Below are 16,450 nucleotides of genomic sequence, written 5' to 3'. Positions count from 1 at the left end.
GATGAAATGAGATAAGATGAAACCGTTTCTGTATCCAAACAGGTGATAGTCACTTTAAGCACTCATCTTTTTGGGTTCCTTCGCTAACATACGCATCCCAGTATTGTCAAGATGAGTACCTTGGGAAGTACTTTGGTAGTGCCAATTGCAGAATATAAAATCTGAAAAGAGAAGGAAAAAACTTGCTTTTTTCTCTTGGCATGATCTGTTTCAACAGTTGGATCATCTGCTCCAGATGATTGTATATGGCATATTATCTGGTTCCAGTATCCTAAGTTTGGACATTTAGGAGGGAAGGTTGGTCCATGGGAACTAGAAAGCACATCTCAAACAACAAGCCTCGTATCTCATTTCGCTAAATAATTCATCACCATGGCATAAGTAATTTACACTCAATTTTGTCATAACATAACATGAATGAAAGTTTTGCTGCGCCACATGTGGAGGCTTCGTGTGATTTATAAGTGAAAAAATAGTCCTAAAAAATCCAGATGCTTCCAAATGCTTCTTCAAGTGCCTCCTCTTGCTCAGCTCCGCCCTCCCACCTCTCTCCGCTCGGACCCTCAACATTTCCGTATAATCAGCGGCAAAAACTTGCATGTCGGGTCCGCCTCCAAGAGGAACTGCTTGGGAGGCTGCCCTCCAGCAAATGTTGGTGCATATTGTCCCTGTGCACTAGTACCGTAACCTGTTTGAGAGCTTTGGTTTATTGCCCGTCGCAATCAAAAGAGAACATATTATCAACGGACAAATTAGTATTTAATCATGAAACGTTCTCAAAAGAGAATACTCACTCATAAATTTAATATTCAAAATCGGAAAAAGAAGTAAAACATATTTAACAGTTTCTTTTTCTTTCTTTTCTGCTTAATGTGGCAGCCAAGCCAGCTACATCCTATACAGTAAGTATTCGTGTTTGCCTCGGACAGTAATATTGCAGCTATTATCTGGTTGAGTAATGTTACATACGATCGTGAAGTGCGTAAGTGTTGTGCAGTCGCTTTGAAAAAAAATGAAGTCTATTATTAAAAAATTAATTTTTTTTCACATGAGTCGTATTTATTCAATTTTTTCAAAGTGATTATACTATGCTTGCACACTCACGACTACAACTATCATCTCTCTATCTGGTTTCAAATATCAATCTATCAATGTCTCCTACATCCTATGACCACCGATCAGGTAAATAAGAAGATTCCAAGAAGACATTCACCAAATTTTGGTACCACTAAAAAAAAGGCGCTCGAGGAAGATCAAAGATAAAAGACATCTACCCAAACAACACATCATTGCAGGTCTAATTGCCCAAGCTAGGCATTGTATCCATAGATAAATATGATTTTACAGGTTCTAGGGATGGTAAGTTATCACAAGTTCAAGTATGATAAAGAATTTTTTTAAAACAAAAGAACATTTTCATTTAAATACCAACTTCGGGGAGTGATCAAAATTATGATAAAGACCATAACATATGAATAATAAGAAACAGAAAGCCATCTCCTTTATGATTTATGAACATTTAACTTTCCACATATCACAGCAATGTGGCAAATCACTTTTTTCACCTTCTTCACAAGTGCAGAAAACAGAATATATTTACAAGTGTACCTTCCGAGCTCTAGTTATCAGTATTTGTTAGAACTTATGAAAATTATACACAGCAGAAGAAAATGTACTCGAGCTGAGTCTTTGTAGTTCCACAAGTAAATCCAGCGTACAAGTCGGATCGTTTCCAGCTCTTCTTTACATACTTAAGATACCACACCCTAGATGCTTTTTAAAGAGAAGGATGACTACCCTCAAAACACTTGCTGGGACGAGTAGAAGGGACTGAGTTTTTTGTTTTTAGTACCAATCAATCCAGGCAAAACGCCTGGAGTAATACCAGGCCAAAGGATGAGGGGCTTGCCCACTAATGGCGCCCCTCTACTCTTTATCACAGACTCACAGTATTTGTTCTGCATTTTCTTCCTAGTAATTTGCAGTTTTTGCTATACGGTTTTCTTTTGGTCACAATAAACACTTTATATATGGGATTTCAGGAATAATGAACTTACTCGTGTCCTCCACTTCCTCCAAATAATCATTGTATTCTCTCAACGATGGAAGTCCATCTTCCCATTTATTGAATCTACGAAATTGAAATATAAAGAATTATGGTCAGAGAAGAAGAACACAAGGCAATGGAAAAATAAACCACCTTGAGAACCAAACTATTACATACCTTAAAATCCATCATATTTCAAAGGAACCGAACATTATTACTCCGGAGAATCAAATTAGGAATAGAGAAAAGAAGAAGAATGAGGAAGAGGATTGACTGAAATGAGCAATCGACGAAGCTTTTTTCCAGGGAGTTATGTTGCACATAAACCTCACACTCTGCACACCACTTAAAAGAATAAAATCACATATTTTTTAAGTTTTTCTGCTAACCTAAACGGGCGTTTGAAACAAGAGGCCCAATTCTTCATTTTCTCGTTCACTGTCGCATTTCATCCCCCCGTCTTTCTTCTTCTTCCTTGGCTTCCCTTCATCTCCAAATTTATTTTGTTATTTTTGTGAAAATGATTAGCCCGTCAAAACTGGAAACGAAGTCTGTCGTTGAATTCAAAGTGGGAGGAATTTGGAATCCGGGTTTGAATCTGTCGGATCCCGTGAAGGAAGAATCATGTTTCTGTTTGGGTCCTGAGAAAATGGATGACACGATAATGGGTTTTAAGAACAGAAATAATAAACCGGCAAAATGAAGTTTCGAACGAAAAAACCTGACGAAAGTCATCACAGGCTCATACTCAAGAATATGATAACTCAAGACTACTAGTAAGACCTCAAGTCAGCACCAGCTTACAGCTCGGTACATCTGTTAGAATTATTCCGTGGCGCTTTTGAATTTTCTGGGCTACCAAACACTCAAATCTTAGATTCAAATCGACTTTCTTTCCCCGTCCTACCAACCGTTTCTCAGCAACCAAACGGGACCTAATCTCTAAGTTCTGCTAAAATATGAAGACCGAACTCAGCGCCGTATCTCCTCGCATTCATAAATACCGTATAACCGGAAAAAATGAAAAACTTCCAATCATGACTGACCAAAAAAAACCTGATTTTGACGCAGAACTGATCCTATTCTCTGAGTATCTTATGCAACAGAAACCAACAAAACCTTAAGAATAGGAGCAAGAATCTGAGCTTTGAGGATAAAAGTCGAAAAATACACTTACCTGAATCAGTGATATCACTATCAGGTGACGAATCGTGCTCTTCACCAACCTCGCCTTCACCATTTGTAACACTTTCCGTCACTTTCTCGTACGTCGTAAGTTCTCTCTCTCATCGAATTGCCGAACCTGTAAGGTAACCGGCCTTCGGGTAGATTTTTCCAATAGTCCCACACCGGAAAAAGTCTACAAATATATTGCTCTTTATATTGCACTACCCATTGCAATCCTTCGCCGGGCTTTGTAGCGTAGTGCCTGTGACCCAGCGGGCCATTAAAGGTGGTGACCCGTGGGATGATTAAGGCTATGTTTGGTTATCAAACATTCCTCAACACTTTTCAAGTATTTTCGTCCTTTTGAAAATACTTCACATGCCAAACAACTTAAAATACTCTCAATAGGACCCACAAACCCACTTCAATATCTACTCATAACTATTTACAAACATTCTATAATACTTATCATTATTATATATAAATAAAAAATAAAATTACTATAATATTTATTACTATTAAATATAAATAAAATAAAATCACTATAATATATAAATAAAAAATAAAATCATTATAATATTTATAACTATTAAATATAAATAAAAAATAAAATCACCATAATATTTATCACTATAATATATAAATAAAAAATAAAATCGCTATAATATATAAATAAAAAAAAATAAAATCAATATAATATATAAATAAAAAATAAAATCGCTATAATATATAAATAAAAAATAAAATCACTATAATATATAATAAATAAAAAATAAAATTACTATAAATAAAATAAAATCACTATAATATATAAATAAAAAATAAAATCACTATAATATTTATAACTATTAAATATAAATAAAAAATAAAATCATTATAATATATGAATAAAAAATAAAATCACTATAATATATAAATAAAAAATAAAATCACCATAATATTTATCACTATAATATATAAATAAAAAATAAAATAACTAAAATATATAAATAAAAAATAAAATCGCTATAATATATAAATAAAAAATAAAATCACTAAAATATATAAATAAAAAATAAAATCGCTAAAATATATAAATAAAAAATAAAATCGCTATAATATATAAATAAAAAATAAAATCACTATAATATATAAATAAAAAATAAAATCACTATAATATATAAATAAAAAATATTTATCACTATTATATATAAATAAAAAATAAAATCGCTATAATATATAAATAAAAAATAAAATCACTATAATATATAAATAAAAAATAAAATCACTATAATATATAATAAATAAAAAATAAAATTACTATAATATATAAATAAAAAATAAAAACACTAAAGTATATAAATATAAATAAAATAAAAAATAAAAACACTAAAGTATATAAATATAAATAAAATCTCTATTATATATAAATTAAAAATAAAATACTATAATATTTATCACTATTATATATAAATTAAAAATAAAATCACTATAATATATAAATAAAAAATAACATTACTATAATATTTATCACTATTATATATATAAATTAAATCATTATAATATTTATCACTATTATATATAAATTAAAAATAAAATCATTATAACATTTATCATTATTATATATAAATTAAAAATAAAATCATTATAATATTTATCATTATTATATATAAAAGTAAAATAAAATCACTACAATATTTATTAATATTAAAAAATGACTATAATAAAATAATTATAATATTTATTATTAAAAATCAAATCACTATAATATGTATGGGATCCACACATTTTTCAACTACCTACTCAAAAGTCAACAACTCACATACTTCACACATCCAAACAATTCAAAATACTCTCAATGGGACCCACAAACTCACTCAAATCTCTACTCATAACTATTCACAAACATTCTCAACACTTCTCAACACTTTTCAACACCCAAACGTACCTTAAGCCTTGTTTGTTTTCCAAAAGCATCTCATCTCACCTCATCATTACAACTTTCTCAAATCCCTACACAAAATAAAATAAATAATTCAACTTTTTCAAATCTCAAAACAACAATAATATTAAAAAATATATTCTAACAATATTTTATTCAACTTTTTAACTTTAATCTCAATTCATCTCATCTCATCTCTGAAAATAAACGAGCCCTAACTGGCTTGCTTATGTCGCGTGTCTTTGACACCATCTGACTACATGAGAGCAGCAAATGGGACGGTGAATAGTTGGGTAGTATTCCCCGTGACACCGGCCCGGTCCAATTAAACTTCCATCTTTTTTTAATAATTTGTTTAACTTTTATTATTTATATAATATACTTTGAGAGATGAGAAAATATATTTACAACCGTCGCGTAATTCTTTTAAAAAAAAATGAATAAAACATGAAACTTATATGGAAAATTTTTTTTTTTTTAACAGTAGATCTCACTCTTTTTCAAAGCGATTACGCAGCGGTTGTACACTTCACGGTTGTATGTAGAAGTACTCTTGAGTTATTGTAATCTCTTCTGATTAATAAGATTTATATACAGCTCTGTGGACGTAGACAATTTGTCAAACCATGTATATTGTGTGTCGAGTGCTTGATCGTGTGCTTGCTTTTACTTTGTTTGCCCTCATAGGTGTGTGTTTTGCATAACAATCGATATCAAAAGTCAAGATCGGATTTGAATTTAAAATATTATAGGATATAATTGTTTAATATTATTTTGTTTTGATATTTGAAAAAATTGAATTATTTTTTGTATTTTGTTTGAAAATTTAGCAAAATTGTAATTATTAAGTAATGATTAGATAAAAAGTTTAAAAATTTGGAATTGAAAACTATTTGTGTTTAAGTAATATTTAGAAAAGAAATGAGATGAAAAATTTTAAGATAAGATAAGATGAGATAATAATAGTAATACTAACGTATAAACACTAATGCATGTTAACATGTAATACTAATGTAGAATGACATGTAATACTAACGTATAAACACTAATGCTTATTAACATGTAATACTAATGTGTAATAACACTAATCTAAAAATTTAAAATAACATGTAATAAAAATGTATAAACGCTAATTTATAAATTTATAATAACATGTAATACTAATGTATAATAGCATGTAATATTAATATATAATAACCAATGTATAATAGCATGTATACTAATGTATAATAACACTAGTATAATAATATATTATACTAAGTCTAGTATATAATTAAGTTATAAATAAATTAGAAACTAATAAGTTAATAACCGTAAGAATTTAGCATAATAACATACTTTAGTATAATAACATAAAATTAAACACTACAGTACAAGTCTATAATACTAATAGGAATAAGTTAGACATTAGTATAAAATATTATAATGAGTTAATACCATGTAATACTATAGCATAATAACATGTATTTTGACACTAGTTAAATAGTAATTGCTAATAATAAATATTAACAATCAAATTTAGTAATAAAAGAAAGAATATAAAAACCATAAATATATTTTTTTTGGTTAAATCAAAGATTAAAATTGATTGTTTAATTATATTTATACAAGAATATCACATTGCTTAAATAAGACTCTTGCACTGTTTTAGCCTCATATATAAATGTTATATTAGGTTACATTAACTTACATATAATATACACTAACAAATTTTAAAAACATGTTATTAGTTTTAAAATTATGATGATATTTACAAATTTAAATTTATAATTTGAGTTTAAAAGTGTGTTTTTGGTCACTTTTGGGCCTAAAAATAGTTTTTGGTCACTTTTGGACCATGGCCACTATTGGAATGTGCGGGAGGGGGTTGGCACATAGGTGAGGTGCTGGAAGGGTCGACCCCGCCCCCGCATGGGCAGGTAGCACCCCAAGTTGGTTAGGGAACACAATGGCCGGCCCAATTAAACTTCCATCTTTTTTCAATAATATTTTCTTGAACTTTTTGGAAAAGATTTGGTATGCTAACCAAGATTTATTCTATTACAGCCATAGTTTTAAATTTCGTGCCGTTTTGGTGTAGTATTCGATATATTATACATACTCATTCTGTTTCGCTTCAAATTTTAGCCTGTTTCAGTCCGATTTTGCCACTCCGATAAAATTTCGGTCATTCTGGCCAAAATTTGGCATTTCGGACCCTATTCAATTTTGGACTATTTTTATAATTTTCTTGTGCTTGACAATTTTGTAAATTTTAAATCTAGATAGCGTTTAATTAATTATAGAATATAAAATGAATTTATATAATTTTAATTTTTTTTGTAACTTTAAATATGTACCATCATTTTCTCTTTTTTTTTTTAAATATTATTATTTTTATTAATTTTTCTATTCTCTTTTTTTTCTTTGTTTTTGTTTTTTAACTCAAGTTTGTAATTTTTTCAATATATATTCATTTTATAAATCTTCAATTCTTCCATATATCTGCCTATCACTTAAAAGAGCCTATAAAGTTACTATTCATTACTGTTCATCGTGAACAGTAAATCTAAATCAGCCGCTTTTTTTTTTCATATCTTATTACTGTTCATCGACAGTATGATGAACAGTAATAATGAACAGTAATTTTTTTTAAAATTTTTTGTCCGTGTGAATGCTAATGTGCAACGTAATACTGCAATCGTGCGTAGGGAATGAGAGAGAGGAAGAAAGAAAAAGTGGAAAAAATATTAATTTTTGAGTTTTAAATAATCAATAAAGAAGCTGTTTTTTTTTTTCTTCGCATGTTTTTTTCGCATATCCTATTACTGTTTATTATATCATACACTAAAAATCAATTTTAATTTATAAAATACTAATTTTTTATCATTAAATAAATGATGAAATTTTACTATACATTTTTAAGAGAAAAAATCTATCTAATTAATTTGAATTTTTAATATAATTTAAATTTCATAATAAATGATGAACATAAATAAATAATAATTTTATTCTTATACATTAGACTATTTTAATATTTGAAATTACACTTTATTTTTTTTTCAATTTGACAGATGTGGCAAACGTGCTTTTTTTTATCAATTAGAAAATCTTACGCCATACAGGATTTTACACAAGTACCACTAATTTCAAAATAACCAAGCCATTTATAAAATACTAATATTTCATCATTAAATAAATAATGAAATTTTGTTAAATATTTTTAAAAAAGTATAACTATATAAATAATTAGAGTTTTAACATAATTTAAATATGATAATATTCTTAATTAACTAAAGAGAACTGCTACAACTAATAAAAAAGTAACCTGAAAATATGTCATGAATATGTATTTTATTTTTTTATTTTTCTTTTGTTTTTTTCATGTATTTTTTTAATCATCATAAACATTTTTAAAAAAATAAAAAATTTACAACATCATTGGGTTAGGAGGGAATTGACAAACTATCTCTTCCCAAACAAAATTATTGAGTTCGAGGAAGAGATTAATAGATTTTTAGATTTTCAGAAACTTTTATATATTTTTTAAAATATTATTTAAATATAAAATATTTTTGAATTTGTTAATCTAATCATTACAATTTTCTTAAATATAAATTTTTTAAATTTTAAAACAAAAACTATATTAAAAAATTATATTCCAATAATATTTTAACTTTTATAATATTTTTATTTTAACTTTTTTTCTCTCATTTTCTAAAATCAAATAAAACATCTTATTCCAAATAATTTTATATATTACTATTCACAAACCATGTCACTCCTATTAATACATCGATCCAAATCATATCTAAAGATATGATGTCTACGTGTGTTATTTTTTGAAGGACGAGGCTGCTGCTGGTACATTAAAATTTTTAAGATTTAAATCCAACTCTTCATTTTACCACTTCTCATTTTTTTTTCTTTGGTTGAATTGCTTCGATTTATGCAGTGAAGTACTATCACTATCACAAAAATTCTCCACATCTCTTTTCACTTGTTAGGTGCAGAAATTGAGTTCATAAAAAATTCTCTATATACTACTTATTTTACTTATGATTACGTTTTTTCTTTTTTAACCCAAAACATATTTATATTTTACAATATAAATTATTTTTCAACCGGGCAAATGTGCCTCGCACATTGCCCAACCGCTAGTATACATATATATGTGTATTTATTCTATCAGTTGTAAGTTTATACATATATATAAATATTTATATATAATATATAGTTAATCCCGAAACGGTACATTGGAATGCGGTATCGAAATATTCCATTTCAATACTTAAACCGGAATGATCACTGAACGAAATTTAAAACACTGTTCCCAACATCAAAACTTAAATTTATCTGTCCATAAAAAACTAAATATAAATACTAAAAAGTTTTAGTATTTAAATATATCATACTTTGTCCACGATATTAACCAAGAAATTAAAGCAATCCGCTGATTTATTTATAGAGTCATCACATGTATAAGCTATATGTAACTAATATATATATATATATATATAAGAAAATATAACCCACTGAGATTTAGAAATATTAAATATGAAATCACACTTGTCTCAACACCCAATTTGCAAGAACTATGTTGCTCGATTCTAACATTCCATTCCAGTAAGACGCAATAGCAAATCTACAATTTCTTGTTAAATTTGAGCAAGTGCTATTATTGCTTTGTTGATTTGCAAATGGATACAGGTGCTATTAACACTCCACACAGTAAAGACACCATAACCTTAAATTTGCAGTGTTAGCACTGCAAGTGTTGGAAGAAAATCAGAGTCATCTTTCCTTTCAATTCCAGGAATACGAGAAGGAAAAAAAAAATCAATATGAACTGACTAGTTCCGAGGCTGGCATGGAGGTTCCTGATAAGAAGGCTTTAATGAGTGCCAAAGCTAATTTTGGTCTATGCAAAGCAACTTCATGTCCTGCTCCCCGGACTGATACAAAGGTAAGCCCAGCATATTCTTGTGTCCATCCACCCACCTGTTCCAAAAACTGTGTTATTAATTGTGTCCATGTAGTGATAAAGCAAAGTATTCTAGAATTGGAAAACAGGTTATTCTTATCTGAAAAAGAGTCGAGTATGTAATAACTAGGGTGATGAACGATTACTGGGGAAGGAAACAGTTTTTTGAACTTCATTTACCTGCGAGTCATCATACCAGGCACGCCAAGGTCCTGAGGTTGGAAGCTTAAGAGCATCTATACTGTACCGGGTGGATGTAACTGGGAGTATGGCATCTGTATCGCCACTGGCATACAGGAAAGATGAACAAACTTGGATCATCAACAGAAATTTATCTGAAATCACTTGAACAGAGAGAAAAAAAAAAAAGGAGAAAGACATTTGCTTGCTTAACCGGCATTCCTAAACCAGGTTGTATAAATTTCCCCAATAAAAATGATGCAGAATTTGAAAAATCAGATTCACATTTGAACATTCAAATATGGTTAAGTAGTATGATCATGAATTTAATTGCAATGGATTGAGATCAGGTTTGGATCCTACCCGACTCATTGATTTTCCCAGCAGGATGACACGTGTGATAATGAAAGGTTGGCTTTTAGGGTGATTCCTAGCTTTAATACCAGTAATTAAAAAGAAAGCACATGCATTTGACTTTTTACAGGTATAGGTTGATGCAAATCCTCATTACACATTAAAGCAATATTAAAGGCAGCAGCTGAATGGAAAAATGCATGCAAATGTCGAGAGGAACCTGAACATCCATATACGCAGTCCTGAATGTATCAGCTCGCGGTAAATGTCCAGCACTGTCCTAGGAGAATCCTTCCAGTTACTATTTACCAACTCGCTACAAAACAGAATGAGGAGGTTAAAATTATGAGGGTTTCCATCTCTCGATCACTTCAATCATGGTTAATGCAGAAATGATATCATATAGGGGATCAGTAGAAGATTCATGTCAAGGCAAGATGCTGCTTCCTTGCTTGCACCTTAACGAAACAAATTGCATTAGCTTATCCAAAGGTGTGATGTCAATGGAATTGTAAGTTCAAGTATCTCTCCAAAAGATGTACCTGCAGGTTGACCATTCAGATGGTGCACGAGCTGGATCAACGTGAAGTGCCTTTTGAACCTCAGGTAGATTGAAGTACACAACAGAGTGCTCCTCAGTGCAAGGATCATAGTGCTCACTGACATGACCAACTCTCTGTCAGAAGAAATACAAATCAGTAATGATGTGACCCAACCTTTGACTACCACAGAGGCATCTCGAAAGATCTCTTCAGAAGCAAAATATGAATTTTTTAGGGTGGTGGATTTAATAGCTTGCTGGAAGGATATTCAAGGCTGTCCCCAAGTGGTTGTAGTTTGGAGGATGATTCCATTGTGCATTATATGGTGCATTTGGATGGAAAAGAATGATCGGTGCTTTGAAGATAGGGCGCGCACTATGGAGGAACTTTGGAACTTTTTTGTGCACACCTTATTGCTCTGATTTTCAGCCATTGTGCTTAATGGAACTAGTGTTCATGACTTCTGTTTTTAATTTCTGGTTCCTAGAATGTATTTAGGTGTCCTTTTGCATACTTCCTGTGTACATGGGCTTCGCCTACTTCATTCGTATCAATAAAGTTTTCGTTTTACTTATAAAATATATATATATATATATGAATTTTCGATTTGGATATTTGATTAGGCAAATTAAGGCAAAGTTGGTTTAATAAATTGATATAGGTATGAACCTGATAATTACAAACAATGAATATGATAGAAAACTAGTAAACTGCTCTTTTACAATGTTATGCATGCAAATTGATTTGAGTTAAAAAGAAAAAACCAGCTTGTCAAGGACTTAGATCTTAGATTTTAAAAAAAACCAGCACTGCAAGGACTTAGATCTTAGATTACCAACACGTCAATTTATTCTTTGTTTTTTCTGTATTAGTATTATATGCATTGTCTGACTTGATGAACTATTGAGTGTGTACTAGTGTACCATTTGTAAAATAACTTATTATTTTAACCCAGACAGATAAGTTGACGTGTCAGAATGGCAAAGTCAGCGAATCTTCCAAATCCAGAAAGCTAAATATAGCCCCATTTTTAAACTTGGCCTAAAACAGTAATTTGTACTTTGAAACCATGAAAATATTGTGAAGAAACTCCACTTTATGGACTTTTGACAGATTAGTCCGTGCAGAAGGGAGTGACATAGTTTTACCCATTTGAAACCCATTAGGAACCATTGGCCAGACTTTCCAGTTCATATGCCTTTATAAGTGCAAAATATATTAAGGAAAATGTGGATACCTAACAAAAAATGTTTAAGAGGATGAGCAACGACTCTCCTAGACTGATAGTTCAGGATAACTCACGTTGATTCTTTTCAGCAACCGATTTGACTGGCTCACATTACCAGGGCAGGTGGGTGTGAAGATGCTATAAGGGTCAATGTCTCCAAGTTCTTCGTTAGCAACATCCAAAATCTTATCACATGAAGCTGAAGTGTGTATAAATGACTGAAAATCACAGAGAAGGTTCAGTCGCCTGTATGTTTGATCAGAAATCAGACCAGCTGACCACATAAACTGGAAAACCCCCAAGTGGTCATGGTAATCGTCAGTAAGAGCATTTCCCACCTGCAAAACACACAAGTGTTTTCATGCTTTAGTTTTGAACACTTATTTTATATGCTCTAATTTTGTACACAATACACAAAAATCAAGAGGTTTGCCATGGTAGAGAACAGAGCATATGTACCATATAACCCTTCAGATTAATGGCTTTTTCCGTAAATGCTGAGTTGTACCTTACAATAGCTTGGCTTAGCTGAGGAACATAATGTCCTAGAACACAGATTTCAGTGATTAAAAACATAATAAACAACCAACTAAGCCATATAAATAATTTATAAATGTAAAAGTAGATAAAATCATGAAACTCTTCAGCCATGAATCAGAATAATGAATTAAGCTACTTCCTTTGTTTTACATGTGTTGTAACTAAGTTTTTTTTATAAGCGTGCTGGAACTAGAATCATTGCATGATATAGGTTGACATTCTATAATGGAATGAGTGCGGAAGGTAGAAAGACCAGATCAATGATGAAACTATGATTATTGAACTACTTTATAAAAGACTAGACAAAAAGAGCAAATAGATTAGATCCACTCATCATTAACACAACTCTTCAACACCATATTTGCTTTGTCTCTTCAATAACTCTCTCAAATCTTTAGTCTAGGCACGTTGATTCCGTATGGCACGTTGATTCCGTATGGCATGTTCGTGATGGTTTAGATAGGATTTCCTTTTTCTATGTTAAATGATAGGGTTCAAACACATGATATCTACTTCATGATGGTTTTGAAGTATCACCAGAAGATGACAAGTCTGATGAAATATTCAGAAAAATTACATGATATGTTCCAATAACTCATATTGTCTAATTTTGGCCCAACAATGAGAAAGACCAATGTATGAGATAGCTGAGATAACGGAGCTAAAATCATTTAAGTGTCATCTGTTCAACAGTATGGAACAAAAATATTGGCACTACTCTAGATATTATTATAAAAAGACTGAACTTTACCGGCATAGCTCTCTCCAGTAATATAAAAGTCCCGTCCTTTGTACTGAGGAAAGCGCTCAAACCACTTCAAAAAAAATGCTAGAGAGTCAACGGCTGCAACAGAAGGTGATGGGTTTAAAGTGCATAAGATAGCAGCAATAATATAATTGTCAAAGAAAAATCAAGAGATACAATATGATCAGAGTTGTACCAGTTCTTATATCTCCATTATTCAGCAAATCAGAGGAGGTGTTCGAATAGGAAAAACCAACTCCGACAGGGGAATCAAGAAATATAATGTTGGCAACTGCAAACGAGTAAAAGTAGTTAGACATGCTCGCTTTGCGTTAACCAAGCAAACATTTCTAGTTCAACCTCAGTTTGGTTAATTCATCATTGTCCATCAAATTTTTAGCTTCACTTAGTGACCAATGTATATAGTAATAGAGATGTGTGTGTTGTCTCTGTCAAACTCACTCTTTGTCTATGTTTCATACAAATTTTTTGGATATCTGGATACCCATTTGTTATAGAAACCAGCGGGGAACATTTGAGTAATACATAAGTGTTTGTTTCTTACCTTGATTCCAAGAGTAAGGATTCAAATAAAGGGTCTTCCCATCTGGCTTGATATGAAAAGGTCCAATTTCCTCTGCCTCCCCATAAGCTATGGATGAACACCCGGGTCCTAAATCAATAAACCTTTGGTCAGAAAATTACTTCAAAAGATAGTATTATATCAATAGCAGTTAGAAAAACAGAGAAGCTATCATTTTCCACGGCCAAGTGGTTAGAAACTAAAGAAACATCAAGCAAGTTCAAAACTTAATACAAAAGTAAAGACCTTTTTCCTTATCACTTGCTCTTTTTGATACTCCTTTTAAAGTATCAAATGAAATCAAAACTGACAACACCATTCACCGAATGAAAGAGGTAACAGATCACAAAAGAAACATCCGATGAGAAAGGTAATAAATCACAGAGGAGAATATGGAAGCAACTAGCAAAGTAGCCACATATCAATTCAAAAAACAAAAGTCAAATCCAATAATAATTACGAAAATAGTATGAGGAAAATTTAAAAGTTTCGACCTCCATTAAGCCAAAGAACAAGAGGCTTTGAATCAGGATCTTCATCAGCCTCAATGAGCCAGTAGAAGAGGGCCCTCCCAGAATCTTCATTGACTGTGATGTACCCAGCATAGTGTGCAAAGCTGACGTTGAAGGTCTGTCCTGGGAGCTTAAGAACCCTGTCTAATTTTTGCTGGACAAGTGGGTCTGTAGAACAGGTTGCAAAACCAATACCCAGAAGAACATAGACGAAGATGGTCGAGATATTATGAACAAAGGGCCACCCAGGATTGGTCATTTCTCTCCAGCGGGTCAACGAAATGGCGGTCGCCTGTTGGGTAGTAGTTGGGTTCTCTTTTGGGACAGAGGTTAGAGGAATATGAAGGAATCAGGAATTAAAGGCTCTCGTTTTTTCCCACAACCGCAAGCATGGCCTGGCTGCGAGTTGCTGACACCAGCGCCTACCCTCCCTCCCCCCAAGAATTTTGGGTAACGTAGTGGCGTGTTTGCTTTCCATTAAATTGATTACGTTTTCAATGAAACCGTTTGTTTTTTTGTGAGTTGTGTCTAAATGTTAGTTATTTCCAAATTATTTTCTCTACCAAACACGTCTTAGCTCTTTCTTGACCGTTTGTTGTACACACAATTTGGGCCTCATATCATAAGGAAGAAGGAATCAAGTCCAAGAGTCATAGCCCAATAGGTTCATAGCCAGTTCAGTGGGCCCAATAGGTTCAACGATGGGCCCACAAAAGCCCAGTTCAGAGCAAAAATCTAAATAATCAAGAATCCTAAAAATTGACATCGTAATTATTACACAGTGTCAAAACAATTATAAAAGAATTCAAAACATAAACGTTCTTACATCTACCTTTCACATTAAGGGCGGTTTGAATAGTAAGATGAGATGAATTAAGTTGAAATAGTTTATAAATAGTAATAAAATTATTAAATTAAATTTAAATAAAATAAGATGTTATCTCAACTCTATATCCAAACAGACCTTAGTGCATTTGATGTGTCTTTAAATACGACTTGCAAATATATTATCTTGTATTTAGCAAAACAGATTCAAAACTCCTAGAGTTCCAATAGCGTAGTCCTCCACTATAAGTGAAGGTTTTTCAATAAAATTGGAATCACGTCTTTTTTTTAAAAAAAAAAAATATGCAAGCACATGCCTTTTATATGTTGCAAACGCAATGTTAAATACAGGTCTCCATTGCCAATTTTGAGTTCTACTTTTATATGACCGTAAATATCATTTTTCTACATATATTAGATACAAAATTTGAAGAAAGTGTTATTTGTACTTACAATTTTTAGTTATATAATAATACGTATTGATATGTTAGCTATTGATATGCTAAAGATTATGAAATTTAAAATCCAAAATTTGAATTTAAAAAGAAACTAATAAAATGGATCTTATATGTAAAATTGTAAATACATATAATACAACTAAAGCCTTCTTCAAACGTGATGTCTTAGGTTTTGTTTAGATTCAGAAAAAGTTTCATCTCATCATTATAATTTTTTCAAATTTTCACACAAAATATAATAAACAATTCAACTTTTTCAAATTTAAAAATAATAATAATATTAAAAAATAATATTATAATAATATTTTTTCTAACTTTAATCTTTTATCTAAAATCATCTCTTCTTTTAAAAAGTACTCTTTTAATTATGCTGAGCAGAAACAAA

At 30.9% G+C, this 16,450-nt stretch overlaps 1 protein-coding gene and 1 long non-coding RNA gene across 2 annotated transcripts; both read right to left on the bottom strand.

Moving 5' to 3' along the window:
• Positions 1-324: 324 nt before the first annotated feature.
• Positions 325-3,495, bottom strand: LOC108989526. The gene is made up of 4 exons (XR_001995854.2): positions 3,225-3,495; positions 2,225-2,688; positions 2,058-2,131; positions 325-699 (listed from the first exon to the last, which is right to left on the bottom strand). It is a non-coding gene; the product is annotated as an uncharacterized LOC108989526 (long non-coding RNA).
• A 6,155-nt stretch (positions 3,496-9,650) lies between these two features.
• Positions 9,651-15,230, bottom strand: LOC108989525 (serine carboxypeptidase II-2). The gene is made up of 10 exons (XM_018963154.2): positions 14,765-15,230; positions 14,253-14,360; positions 13,884-13,979; positions 13,694-13,786; positions 12,862-12,947; positions 12,477-12,740; positions 11,175-11,308; positions 10,853-10,948; positions 10,279-10,384; positions 9,651-10,115 (listed from the first exon to the last, which is right to left on the bottom strand). The coding sequence occupies exons 1-10, from the start codon at positions 15,039-15,041 to the stop codon at positions 9,954-9,956; spliced, it is 1,422 nt and encodes a 473-aa protein (XP_018818699.1). The 5' UTR covers positions 15,042-15,230; the 3' UTR covers positions 9,651-9,953.
• Between the last annotated feature and the right edge of the window lie 1,220 nt (positions 15,231-16,450).

The sequence above is a fragment of the Juglans regia genome, chromosome 6 (genome assembly GCF_001411555.2).
Source record: "Juglans regia cultivar Chandler chromosome 6, Walnut 2.0, whole genome shotgun sequence".
NCBI lineage: Eukaryota > Viridiplantae > Streptophyta > Magnoliopsida > Fagales > Juglandaceae > Juglans > Juglans regia.
Note: the sequence above shows the minus strand (reverse complement) of the source record. Positions and strands in the feature narration are given on the sequence as shown.